This window comes from Sorex fumeus, unplaced genomic scaffold (assembly GCF_029834395.1).
Source record: "Sorex fumeus unplaced genomic scaffold, SorFum_2.1 ptg000240l, whole genome shotgun sequence".
Lineage (NCBI taxonomy): Eukaryota > Metazoa > Chordata > Mammalia > Eulipotyphla > Soricidae > Sorex > Sorex fumeus.
Genome location: NW_026606297.1, coordinates 6110001 through 6124662, shown reverse-complemented (window position 1 = coordinate 6124662; position 14662 = coordinate 6110001). Strand labels below are relative to the sequence as shown.

Sequence of the window (14662 nt, the reverse complement as noted above, 5' to 3'; positions counted from 1 at the left end):
GTTATGCATTAACAGACATCTCTCAATCACCTTGCATTCCTTCCAATGCCCTGTTTCTTAATAAGCCTCAATTGAACAGTCTTTTCAGTAACTTTTTAATTAAAGTAATATTACATTATAGCATTATGTAAGTTTCAGGTATAAACTCCTGAACAGCATGTCAATTTCCCAAACTACGTTAAGGTCTTCCCTAAAGATCTCATTCTTTCCTTCACCATGTATACCCTTTTGTCCTAATTCCCCTTGTCTTTTAGTAACCAGAAGTTGGTCCTATAGTCTAAAGTTTATCTTGGTTTTATTTAGTTTATTTTTATAATATGATTAATCTCTGGAAATCTCTTTTTTTGCAGCTGTAGACTATTATAAATAATACTACGATAAGCACAAATATATATTTATCTTTGAAATAGTATTGTCATACTTTTTTAATGTTGGTATCCAAGCCAGGGTGTTATTTACACATGCAAGTATTTGCATTGTTATATAATAATTTGAATAAGTACCCAAACGTGTTATATCTAAATTCTTTGATTTCTTTTCAGTGTTTTGAAGAATTTCTACTGTGGTGTCCAAATGTCTATGCTAATTTACATTCCCATCCATATTGTAGAAGAATATTTTTCTCCACATCATTGTAACACTTAGTGTTTCTTTTTATTTTATATAATAGCTATTTAAAAATATGGGAGGTAGTATCTCAGTCATTATCTTTTACATTTTTTCTCCAAAGAGATAATCCACATTTGCTCATGAGTATGCAAAAAATGAAATCGTAAAATGAGAAATAAGAAAGAAAAACAATCCCATTAGCAACACCCTCAATATTTAAAAGTTTTGCAATAAATAAATTGAAAGATGTGAGAGCTATTTTTAAAATATAAAATAGTATTTAAAATAATACATAAACATACTAGAAAGATTTTTTTTCTCTAAAGTTATTGCCCTTATAAAATATCATTTATTGTAAAGCTAATCTACCTTAGGCCCTTCTACTAACAAATACAAATATTTTGCATATTTTCAGTTAGAAATTGCAGGGCCCCATAGCCTACCTATGATGAAACCCTGAAGGCATTTTTATTAGTCTGTTGAATTGTAGCTATGGAAGATAACTTTTTTATATCCTGTCGCTGGTGAGGCCATTAAGCTATCATCATGCAATGTCAGTACATAAAGTTGCAGGCCAAACTGGCAACTTCCAGTTTGAACTTTAAGTTTGAACTTTTTGGAAGTGATGTGTGGATTCCTACCAGTTAAGTGTCCCTAAGTGATAAACACGCAGTCTGGAACTATAAATTGTATATATTTGCAGTTGAGGATAGAAATATTGATATGCTAAACAACAGATACAAATATCAATAACACATGCATGCATGTATATATATACATGCACATACATAAAGATATGTTAGTTTATTATTTATAGACTAACCTTCATCCAATCCAGGATCTATTCTAAGGCTACTGCAAATTTTAGAGTATTCAGGATTTACTGTTGAGACAAGTACTCTACGTGTATGTATATGTATTATATACCACTTGGTAATTAAAGAGTCTGCAATAAGATTAGCTTGTTGTAGAATTTTTGTTGTTTGAAATCACGGAGCTTAAAATTAAAATGTATTCATATTATAAAGCTAAGGCTGTTTCCATTGACGGAAATAGCCAGCTGAGCAGAAAACTATCATCAAAGTGAATGACTAAGAAAGAAATAGCTCACACTTGCCCTGCCAAGAAGAACAGAACTGGGCAAGTGTACCTTATTAGAGACTAAAATTGCTTACGTATTGGCTCTGACCTTTCTCCAAATATTCTCAGAAGAAATGATATGGTACAATGATTGAACAACTTCAACTTAATTAAAAAGGAGTCATTAATCAGTGTTACTGTTGTTGGAGATCCAAATAATTTCATTAGACCCTAATAAGTATTTTATGCATTATTGCTTTGCTGTTTTTATGATACCAGTCTTGAGAATTTTAAAAGTAACAGAAGCACTAAAAAAATCACTTCAACAAATTACTAGAAACTTTCAACAGCCAAATGTTTCTAAATTTGGAGGAGGGATATTTAAATTATAAAGTAAACAATACTAGAGACAAATCACTTTTTTTAATTCATGTTAGTTATTTAGGTGAAAATGAATTGAGAAACAGATTTATAAAAATTGTGACTTTGGGACAGAGTGGCAGTCTCCTGCCCCTGCGCCTGACTGTCCTCACCGCCGGGCCCCCTGGGAGGGGAGTGGGTTGAGCTTTCCTCCCCACCCTGACCAGGGCTCCGGCAGTCAAAGACCTCCAGGACCAGCCACCACCATGCTGAGACCACTCTCCGCACACATGAAGGTACTGGCAGAGGGACAAAGTCACGCGGGTTCCAGGTCCGAGATCTCCAAGCCTACTCGGATTTGGGCCAAGCATCCTCCACCCAGATCCTCCAAATTCCAGTAGGCGGGGGTCCCATGCACCAACTGGCCCCCTGGCGCCGTGTAATCCCATCAACGGCCAAGACTCAGAGACTATAAAAACTAGCTCCCGGAACTGTGCGGCCGCACAACATCCTATTATGACATCTTATTATCTCATTCCTACTTTGGACAGACTGGCAGGCTACCGAATGTAGCCTGCCCACACAGCAGAGTCTGGCAACCTCCCCATGGTGTACCCAATATGCCAAATACCAGTAACAATGATGGGTCTCATTCTCCTAAAGAGCCTTGAATATAATCTCAAGGCTAGGATGAAGGAGACGTTACTGGGGCCTGCTCGAGGCAATCGACGACTAACAGGATGATTTTGTGATTGTGATTTGGGACAGAGTAATAACACAGTGGATCGGAGCGATAGCATAGAGGGTAGGGCCATAGAGATCTGCCTTGCACACAGCCAACCTGGGTTCGATTCCTCTGCCCCTCTCGGAGATCCCAGCAAGCTCCCAAGAGCACCCTCCTGCATGGCAAAGCCTGGCAAGCTCCCTGTGTCATATTTAATATGCCAAGAACCGTAGCAGGAAGTCTCACAATAGAGATGTTATTGTTGCCCGCTCGAGCAAATCAATGAACAACGGGAGGACAGTGCTACAGTGCTACGAATAATAGCACAGCAAACAGCATGCTTGCCTTGCTCACAAATGACCCAGGTTGGAAATCTGTATTCCATGAGATCTCCTGAGTCTTTCAGGACTCTGATTCCTGAATGCAGAGCCAGGAGGAACCCCCGAACCCCCGCACCAAAGAAAATAGTGGCTTGACCCACCAAATTACATAGCTTAGAAAAATACTATATGCAAGTATATTATTTACATCTGCATTAAATTACTGGGTAGCCATTTTTTATAACAGTTTGATATATAGAGCTATACATGCACCTTTATGTCAGAATAATGCAAGTAATCATTTTGTATAAAGATCAGTATGAAATGACTATTTATACAACATAAATAATGCAGTATAAATTTATACAATGGCTTTTATAGATTTGCGGAGTTTCTTAGCATAGTCATTTCTATGTTAAGCTGTCTAGTGTTTTCGTGTCATTTGGGGTTTTCGTTTGCTTGGGGAGTCACATCCAACTGTGCTCCGGGGGGCTCCTGTGACAGCCATATGTCATACTCGAGACTGAACCTAAGTCAAATCATGCAAAGCAAGTGCTTTATTCTCTGTGCTTACTTCCAAGCCCCTCCCCACTCCCCCACACCCATCCACAAATACAGACCTTTGATTTCTCATATTAAATAAGTCACAAGTCAAGGGGCAAATCCCGCCATTCTTGCTCTTAAGGGACTTATCGTTTTTGTGTGTGTGTGTTTTTCATTGTTGAGGATATTTTATTGCATGGATAGGACCATAAAACATCTTAATTCACCAAAGATATTAATTTAATTTTCCCAGTTTTATACTGTATGCATAATATTCCATGCATACATGTATGTATACATTTTTGTGTGAACATTTATTTTAAACAGTTGTACATACCTAGTGGAATAGATAGGCTTTAAGTTCACAGCTAGTTTCTGACAAACATTCTGTCCTATTTTTCAAAGCAACTAGATAATTGTGCATTTCCCATCAGCAAGCCTTTTTATTTCTCGAAGCAATAATTTGTGAAACTCACTTCACCAGTATAGTCCTGCATGCATTTGACCAAATTTATTCCTACATATTTTGACTAAATTTATTCTTTCATAAGCCTTAACTCTATTGTGTTGAATTACATTTATCAATTTCATTTTCAGTTTGCTTTGAATAGTAAATTAAATATCTTTTTTACTATTTTTTAAAAGTTTTGATATCTTGTTCTCTGGTTTTGATAGAATTTTATTTTTTTTTTGCCTGCTAGATTCCTTAGGATTTTCTTCCTACAGATCACACTATTTCATATTTTCAAATAGCTTTATTTATTTCCAATTTATATGCTTATTTGTTTGTGTATATTGGGGTAGTACTCAGGATGTCAGGACCTTTAGCATGTTATCCTCTTCAGGTCTTGCAGTGCCAGAAATATCTGCACCCTCCCCCACCTCGCCACCCAGAGGTGCTTGGGGACTCCAATTCACACCCTTGAGTGCTCAGGGGACTCCAGACTTCAGCAGGCATTGCTTTAAGGACCATGCTTTTTGAAGCACTGTTATGCCCAGATTAGACAATACTAGGCATGTACCCTAATCTTTGTGCTATCATCCAGTCCTTTATATTTTAATTTTTATTTATTTATGGATTTACTGTCACTGTACCACTGTATCACAGTCATTCTGCTGATCGTTGAATTACTCGAGTGGGTGCCAGTAACATCTCTATTCCTACTAACTGAGATTTTAGCAGCTTTGTCTTACTCCTCTTTTCCCAATGATTCGAGGCTCTTTCAGGGTCAGGGGAATGAGATCTGTTGTTGTGACTGTCTTTGGCATATGGAATATGCCACAGGGAGCTTGCTAGGCTCTGCCCATGCTGGCGGGATACTTTTTGGTAGCTTGTTCAGGCTCTCCAAGAGGCATACATTTATGTATTTCTCTCTATGATTTGTTTCCTACTGTCTGAACCCCATCAGATATGGTGTAGTAACTGTGGAAAATGGGTAGGAAGTGTGAAGTCTGGAAAGTGGCCTGAAGTGTGGGGGTGCTTGGGTATTGGAGGTGGGCGGCCAGGGCTGTGTCCCTTGGAGTAGGGAGGGCTCTCACCCTCCCCACAGCCTGGCACGAGGTCCGTATTTACAGTGAAACAAAATATATTTTACTGAAAGAGATTTAGAGAAGTGCAAGAGGAAAGAGAGAGAGAAAGAGAGAGAGAGAGACAGAGAGAGACACAGAGACAGAGACAGAGACAGAGATTGAGACAGAGCAAAAGAAAGAGAGAGAGCATGAGAGATATTGAAATATATTGAGAGAGAGTGGGAGTGTGAGAAAGAGAGAGTGGGGAGAGAGATGAAGAGAGATATTTAGAGAGAGTGAGAGCAAAACAAAGAAGGAGAAGGAAAGGCAGGAAGAGAGAGAGAGTGAGAGAGATTGAGAGAGATAGTGAGAGCATGCATGCATGAGAGAGAGAGTAAGAGAGATAGAGATTGAGAGAGATGTGTGTTCAAGAGTGAACAGATCTTCCTCCAGAATGGAGAAATTTCTTCCTTAAATTTATTTAATTCCACTTGATAAACTCTCAATTATAATGTTGACTGTGTGTTAACATTACAGAGCTGGGTTCTGGCCTTCTTTCTCTCCCTGGTGGATGGTCTGAGGGTTAAGTATTGTCAGGGATCAAATAAAGTTTGGTTAAACCAATGCATTCACTTCCATTTTAGTATTATATTTTGGCCTCTAGAACTTTTTTAGATCTGTAGTTTGCTTAATTACATTGTATTTTATTTCTTTTCTAACTCTGAGAATAATTTTTTACTCAATAATTATAAAATGTGTTAAAATTTTTTCTGTGTGAATATTATATAGACATATAAAAAATCTGATTTTTTGCCATGAGAAAAAAATTAAAATATTTAGATAAATAACCAAATATGTAAATAGTTTAAATAACAAAAATTTTACATAAATGTTGAATAGATGTCCAACCAATTAAACTCAGTTACCACTGATTTTTCCCTGTTGTTTATATTTAATATACAACTAATAGTAGCTTGGAACTCATAAAATAATCAATATGAAACTCTATTTTTATTTCTCATTCTTTAAAAAAATATTCATTAGTTCATCTTTACCTATTCCTTGGTGATAACTCAGTCTCATAGTTACCAAGATCAACGAATTAGAATTGCCTTATTACTAGTATATCAAATTACAACTTAAAGTATAAAGGAAACCCCCATGATGAAGACCATAACATAATTTTATTATAAGTGAACTCAATATTTAAAATTTATAAATTAAGGCAAAATTTACATCAACACAGTTGAACTATGGATACTCCTAGCATGATACAAATTATCAAAAAATGATATGAAAAAGAAAGCTAGTTTTCAATATATTTAAAACAAGTGATGAAAACTATTGTTTTAAATTGTAATTTGAAACAGTCCCTTAGTACTGCTGAGGTGCCCAGGTAAACCCTAGCCCTGAGGGGCTGGAGTTACATCACATCTATGCATTGAACCACCAGTAGGTTGTCTAAGGATTGCCAAAGGCCAACCCTATCTGCCTCCTCAGTAGCACTTAGGAGGCAATTCCCACACCCAAAGAGAATTCATTACAGTCTAATAGTATTTTCCTAGAAAAATTCAATGATTATTTAAAAACAGTAGTTGAGCTAGGACATTTTATTTCTACATCTTATATTTAAATGTATGTATTAAACCTTTAAGTATGGTTGTTTTACATATAGAATATGAATGAGAGAATAATGTAATGAAAGTTTCTCATTTATTTTTGATAACACAACTATGTTTTTTGTTATAGTTTTCTGTCTATCCTTTTTTGGGCATTTATTTTGAAATAGTCACAATAAAGAAAGTAACATTTAATTTTCAATGATTCCACAAGTCTTATGAAAAGCCTCAAATAACAATGACCTGTCTGAGCTAACATATCAAAATAATTCCATTGGTAAGCAATTTTAATGAGAAAATATTACAATAGTACCATTTCTGTATATTACTCAATAAGACAATCTCAATTTTGGTTTTGGAGGATAAAAAGTTTGACACTTTAAAAATCGTATAAATAAAATGGCTTAAACTAATTACAATGATAGGAGTATATGTTATAAAGGAAAACCTCTATTATAAGTAATTGAGGTAGTTTTGTCACCTTCAGTAAACTTCCCATCCTCACATTAACTTATAATTGTAATTTAGAAAATAAAAGATTTTTTTCATATGGTTTTACCACTTATACCTTATGTACCTGTGAAACAGAAAATGGAGGCTAATTTTTGCATTGTAGCACAGTTGAATAGGTTGAATTACCTTCTTGAATTTATTATGCTCTAATCTGCAATTTGAATTAGTGGTCTAATTTTAAGTGGCAACATAATTATCATTTTTTTCTATTGTATGTTATATAATAGCATTCCTGAGTATGGACTTTGGTAGGAGATATCTTGATTCAAAATCCAACTGCATACTTTCAAATGATTTATTTTTTTATTTTTTATTTTGCTATTTGGGTCACAGCCATGGTGCACAGGGATTCCTCCTGGCTCTGTACTCAGGAATTACCCCTGGCGGTGCTCAGGGGACCATATGGGATGCTGGGAATTGAGCCCGGGTCGGCAGCGTGGAAGGCAAACCCCCTATCCTCTTTACTATTGCTCCAGCCCCAATACTTTCAACTTAAACTTTCTGTTAAAACCTTACATTTTCATTCTCTTTTTATGAGATGCACACATTGAGGAAAAGGGAATGACTCTCAAAGTTATATAATGAGTCTTTCGTAATCTTCTTCGTGTCATTTGTTTTAGAATATAGGTGCAGTGTAACTTTAAAATTATTTATGAGTTACTTTTGTTCCTTTTATAACTTCTAGTTTGATTTGGAAAGCAAAGTCTGATCTTCATTTCTCTCTTATTCTTTTATCCTATCTGGTTTGGTAGCAATAATGCAATCCAAAACCAAGTTTTTGGAATTGTTTGAAATTGTTTCTTGCACTACTTAGTACAATTGTAGAATCAAAACAAAACAAAACAAATCCCCCCAAACAATGAATGCCTGGCAAAAGAGAAGCAAATCAAGAAGTTGTTGAGATAGACACCTAATTCAATACCATACAGTTTTAAGAAGAACTGAAATCATGCAGTTTCTGCAACCTGGAGGAAACTTGAATGTAAGTCAACGTAATCAGTCTACAAGCCATGGAGCAAAATTCCTAGTACTAATCTCGGCCATTCTTGGGTGTTAGTCTCCTATTTTGTTTACTTCATGTTCCCCAGATGAATGCAATCTTTCTATGGCTATCCCTCTCTTTCAGCCACACATGCTAGGGGAAAAGACAGCTCAAATAGAGAAGGGAACACCATATAAAGGGTGTTGGGAGGATCATCCCAGGATGGGTGAAGCATGCTGAAAGTAGACTATAGACCAAACATGATTGCCACTCAATGCCTCTTTTGCAAACTGCAACACCCAAAAGGAGAGAGAACAAAAGGGAATGCTCTGCCACAGAAGGCAGGGAGGGATGGGGGAGACGGGGGTGGGAGGGATACTGGGATCCGTGGTGGTGGAAAATGGGCACTGGTGGAGGAATGGGTATTTGATCATTGCATAATTGAAACCCAAGCACAAAATATGTAAGTCTACAACTGTACTTCATGCTGTCTCACTAATAAAAATTTTAAAAAAATTAAAATTAATCAAGAAAAAAATAAGTTATCCGTCTAAGTCAGAGAGGACAAATTCATTGTGATATCATTGACTTTTAATGAGAGAAAGACAAAACAAGGAAACGAGTATTTTATTTTTAAGGTGTAAGTTAATGTTTCATAAGTGACTTCCTTTGCCTCCATAGTTATCTTAATATTTGTGTATAAAAACAGATATTCCATTCTCTCCTTAGTATTTATCATTTTGGACAATGAATCATCATTGTGGTATTTTATAGAGTAAATAAATCTATTTCAAAGTCACTGAATTGGCAAAGAAAAAAAGCACAGAAACGCATGTTTTACCTAAAGAAAAATATAGTAGTAAATAATGGCTCAGTGAAATGCTTTGATACTCTGATTGTGAAATATTGATACTACTATTGATTCAATGAACTGCCTGTGTACTTTGATAGTGAATTATTAATACCAGATTTTTGCTTGTTCTATAGTTTTATTTCTCCCAGTACTTCAGAGTTTCTCATGGAGGAAGATATAGATTTACATGTGAAGACAGGACATACTTTATTTTCAAGTCTCCTACCAACACTACTAAGGGTTGCCCAAATGTTGTAACACACACACACAAATGTTGTTAGTGAATATATAGAAATTTAAATCACAAAAAGCATCTTGTAAGAACAGATTGGTATGAAATAAAAATCAAACCAAAAACACTGGGTAAAATGTTACTGAATGTATTCTGGGTAAAAAAGGAATTCAGAGGTATGAAAAATTACTTGGAAATTAATGTAAATAAAGACATACATTTTCAGAATCTGTAGTATACAGCAAAAGCAGTACTAAGAAAAGTACATAGATATATATCAATAGATGCCCTCCAAATAATACAGATTATTAAATAAGGCCTTATTCTATCCAAAGAGAAAAAAATGAAATATCAAAACCAAAAGTCAGTAAACAATAGGAAACAATAAAAGAGAATAAAAGTTAGATAAATAGGCATTGATATGGCAATCTAAATTATTAACAAAAAACATTTTTAAAATCGTTAACCAATAGCAAAACTTTATCCAGACTCACATAGCAGAACAGAAAAAAAGTGAATAAAACAAGAAACAAAATATGAAGTTACAACATATGAAGTCACAACAGATACTACAGAAATGCAAATTTGTACTATCAAAGTTATGTCTCAATGAGGACAGCATAGAAATAATAGAAACATGCAATGTTCTAAGGAGTTAACCAGGAAAAAATAATAAACCCAAAGTACCCCTTAGTGATTAATATAATTGAAAGAGAAATTGAAATCATTCACAAAACAAAAGCATCAAAAACAATGGCTTAATTGGCATATAAATGTATATATATGTATACATATATATGAATATATATATATAAAACTACAGTACAAAATTATAGGACAATAACAGATGAGCTACATACTGTAGCTCTATAGCACTGTCCTCCCGTTGTTCATAGATTTGCTCGAGCGGGCCCTGTAACATCTCCATTGTGAGACTTGTGTTACTGTGTTTTCATTTCATTTCATCATCCTGTTATTCGTCGATTGCCTCAAGCAGGCCCCAGTAACGTCTCTTTCATCCTAGCCCTGAGATTATATTCAAGGCTCTTTAGGAGAATGAGACCCATCATTGTTACTGGTATTTGACATATTGGGTACGCCACGGGGAGTTTGCCAGACTCTGCCGTGTGGGCAGGCTACATTCGGTAGCCTGCCAGTTTGTCCAAAGTAGGAATGAGATAATAAGATGTCATAAAAAGATGTCCTGATAAAATGTCCTGGAGCTGGATTTTATAGTCTTTGAGTTTTGGCCGTTGATGGGATTACATGGCGCCAGGGGGCCAGGTGGTGGGTGTGACGCCCACCTACTGGAATTTGGAGGATCTGGGTGGAAGATGCTCGACTCCAATTCGAGTAGGCTTGGAGATCTCGGCCCCGGAACCCGCGTGACTTTGTCCCTCTGCCAGTACCTTCATGTGTGCGGAGAGTGGTCTCAGCATGGTGGTGGCTGGTCCTGGAGGTCTTTGGCTGCCGGAGCCCTGGTCGGGGCGGGGAGGAAAGCTCAACCCGCTCCCCTACAAGGGGCCTCGGCGAGGAACAGCCAGGCGCGGGGGCAGAAGACTGCACTGTTCTCGTCCAGGAGCTGGATTTTATAGTCTCTGAGTCTTGGCCGTTGATGGGATTACAGGGCGCCAGGGGGCCAGGTGGTGGGTGTGACCCCCGCCTACTGGAATTTGGAGGATCTGGGTGGAAGATGCTCGACTACTGTGTTTTGGCATATTGAATATGTCACAGGTAGCTTGCCAAGCTTTGCCATGCAGGCAAGATACTCTCGGTTGCTTGCCAGGCTCTCCAAGAGGGGTGAAGAAATCAAACTTGGGTTGGCTGGGCCGGCCACATGCAAGGCAAATGCCCTATCGCTGTGCCATCACTTCATACAACAAAATTAAATTTCCTATACGTAATATCAAATTATTAGTTACCAGAATAAAATTCAGTAAAGAGGATGAGAAAAGTGAGTGTCCAAGAGATTATACAGTAGGTAGGGTGATTTCCTTGCATGTGACCAATTATGGTGTAAATTCTCTTACTACATACGGTTTTTTGAGCACACCAGGAATGATCCCCTAGAACAGATTCAGAAGTAAGCCAGAAGCCAGAAGCACTGTCAGGTGTGAATCCAAAACAAAAAAAACATCAAAAAGAGGATGGATAAATTGAAATGATAATGGTCACTTTGGTATACATTATACGCCTATCTATTTTCAGTGTTTTACTACAGAAATTTAAATATCAGTAAAATGTTTAAAAGGCTGATTTAAAAATAAACAAATACTAAAAATGTAATAACTGGATATTTCTTTAATCTCATATCTTGTTTTTGATAGGCAACCCGTTGTTAACTAGCCAAGTCAACATATTGATTAATGTCCTAGATGTCAATGAATTTCCTCCAGAGTTATCTGTGCCATACGAGACAGCTGTATGTGAAAATGCCAAAGTAGGACAGGTATTTATCCATATTGTTAATGAAGAACACATTTACATCTACTATGTGCATGCGTTTTATGTTACACAACCAATCATTTATATATTTCTAGATAAGTGAAATGTCTTCAAATATTAAACGATATACATATTAAGTTCCCATTAATAAATTACAGATGTTTAATATGAAAGTAATCCACAAGGGAAAAAATGATGGAAAGAGTTGATGCCTTTGTATTACGAAAAGGTCTGGGAATTGTACATTGATTTTTCTCTACTCCTTTTCTGTGGCATTTCTAAAAAACTTAGAACAATAAGATCAGTAAATAAATTTCCTTAGATTACATTATTCTGGAATACTTGTTAATTTTCTCAAATGCATTTACGAAGGGGTACAAAAAAGGTTTGTAGTCCATTAAAATATACATATAGCTTGCCTCTGTGTTGAATTTGAATAAAACATCTGAAAAAATCAAAGATATGAATTTATTTTTTTATTGACTTGTTGCTCACTATTTCTTTGGAGGGAGGTCTTAATATGTCATAGAGAACCACATTTTTGTAGACGTTGATGTTAAAATTCTAGATTTTATACAGGTATTGCATGGCAGAGTGAAAGAATATTACAATATAACAACACAATGTTCCAATACATTTTGAACAAGGCGTAAGAAAATGATGATACTATGTCATAAAACAACAATATCATTATCAATCTTGTTGATGTGTATCTCAATGAAAATATACTAGAATATATTTGGTTTCTAATAGATTTCAGTCATCTTTAAGCACAAAAGTACTGATTCAAAGTTTCAAATTTGGTGTTTAGATTCTTGAGAAAAAAATTATTTTGAGATAATCATTTTTTAAAATGTTATACTTTATGCTTTATATTTAGACCAATTTAAATGTTTTTCATTGCTTTTCAAACTCTCATCACATAATTGTGATTATATTATAGTCATTAGCATATAACCACTGAATTAAAATTTAATAAAATAATAGTATTCTCATTCGTATTATCCATACCTCTGGTATTCATAGCTAAATGTGGTGATTGGCTGTCATTTTTTGTCAAAATTAATAAAGAATATGTCCATCAGTAAGGATTTTTTTTGGCACTATATCTTTATCATGCTTCAATATTATTTTATTTTTTTTTTTTGCTTTTTGGGTCACACCCAGCTATGCTGAGGGGTTGTTCCTGGCTCTGCATTCAGGAATTATTCCTGGCGGTGCTTGGGGGACCATATGGGATGCCACGGATTGAACCCAGGTCGGCTGCGTGCAAGGCAAACGCCTTACCCACTGTGCTATCACTCCGGCCTCTCAATATTATTTTTTAAAAAATTGCATAAATTTAATGCATAAATTTATTCATATTTTCCTAACATAAACACATATTTTTTATTTGTAACTGTAGCACTGTAGCACTGTCCTCCCCTTGATCATCGATTTCCTCGAATGGGCATAAGTAACATCTCCATTGTGAGACTTGTTACTGTTTTTGGCATATCGAATACTTCATGGTTAGCTTGCCAGGCTTTACCCTGTGGGTGCGATACTCTTGTTAGTGTGCCGGGCAGAAGAGTTGAACTGGGGTCGGCCCGGGTTGGCTGTGTGCAAGGTAAACGTCTTGCCACAGTGCTATCTCTCCGCCCCTTTAATTTGCAAAAATATAGAAATTGATTTAAACCAAATTTTAAGGTATTCATTGTCACTGTCACTGTCCTCCCATTGTTCATCGATTTGCTCGAGCAGGCCCAGTAACATTGTGAGACTTGTTACTGTGTTTGGCATATCAAATATGTCACAGATAGCTTGCAAATATAACTATTATTTACATAGTATAAGGTCAGTGACAGCATAAGTTAGTGAAGAAGTAAATGCTACATAAATCCTAACAGAAATGAATATCCTGAGAGAGTTATTTGGAAATAGAAAGAATTAAAAATTTCAAAAGTCAACTATTTTTTTAAAATTTACGTGATCTTCCACTTAACTCGCCAAATTACTTAATTTAAAAGTTAATTTAGGAAACTTTTTTTCATGTCAATTAGAAGAGTTACATGCACTATATAAAATATTTCTGGAAACTGAGCTCTATCTAATGCTCTTATGCGTGTCTAGTAAATTAAAGAGTTAAAAAGTTTGGGACAATATAAGTTATTGGAGGTATCTATAATTTATTTTAAAGTTAAAGGGTCTTTGAAGGTTTATTTCCTAATTAAATATTTTTCAAGCTCCTTGTGTTCTACTGGGCCAACTTTCTATACAAAACATAACCCTAACTTGTCTCTAAACTTTCAGAAATATTTAGGAGTAATTCTCCTATGACCTAAGTGATTCTCTTTGTTATGTTGAAATTTTATAACTTATCTATACCAGACTATTATTTATGTATGAACACATGTCTATGCACTCTCCAAAAACAAGATACTGAATGATTTATACTATATAAATCAAGAAATATTCATATATTGAATTGATTAAAAAAATGAGAGTTTTTCTATTTTTACCTAAAGGCACAAAATCCCAAGGTACTATTTTAGGTTCTAGATAGTTTATACTAGAATTATCACCATTGCATGTTATTTAAAGCTATTTTCTTTATTTGAAAATTGTGTTCTTCATATGCTTTGACATTAGATACCTTTAATTTATCAAATGCATATGCTAACTAATGAGATTTTATAAGAAAGCAAAATGACAACAAAGTATCAGCTCAGAAATACATTTACAGAATCTTACCAATGATACTTAATGATCTAAGGATGCCTTAAGGAAAATGGAAGTTGTACAGAATCAAAATGGTAGTAATCTTTGAGTAAATTGCCCCATTTATAATCTGGTCTTTGGTGTTGGGTAAAAATTCTCTTCTATGACAATTC

The 14662-nt window shown here is 35.5% G+C and overlaps 1 protein-coding gene across 1 annotated transcript in view; it reads left to right on the top strand.

The window, feature by feature from the left end:
* The window catches only part of CDH12 (cadherin 12), a 436383-nt gene that overhangs the window by 409411 nt on the left and 12310 nt on the right, over positions 1 to 14662 (top strand). The window contains exon 9 of the mRNA XM_056108950.1: positions 11672 to 11793. Coding sequence (XP_055964925.1) covers positions 11672 to 11793 — 122 coding nt within the window. The remainder of the gene's footprint in view (positions 1 to 11671; positions 11794 to 14662) is intronic.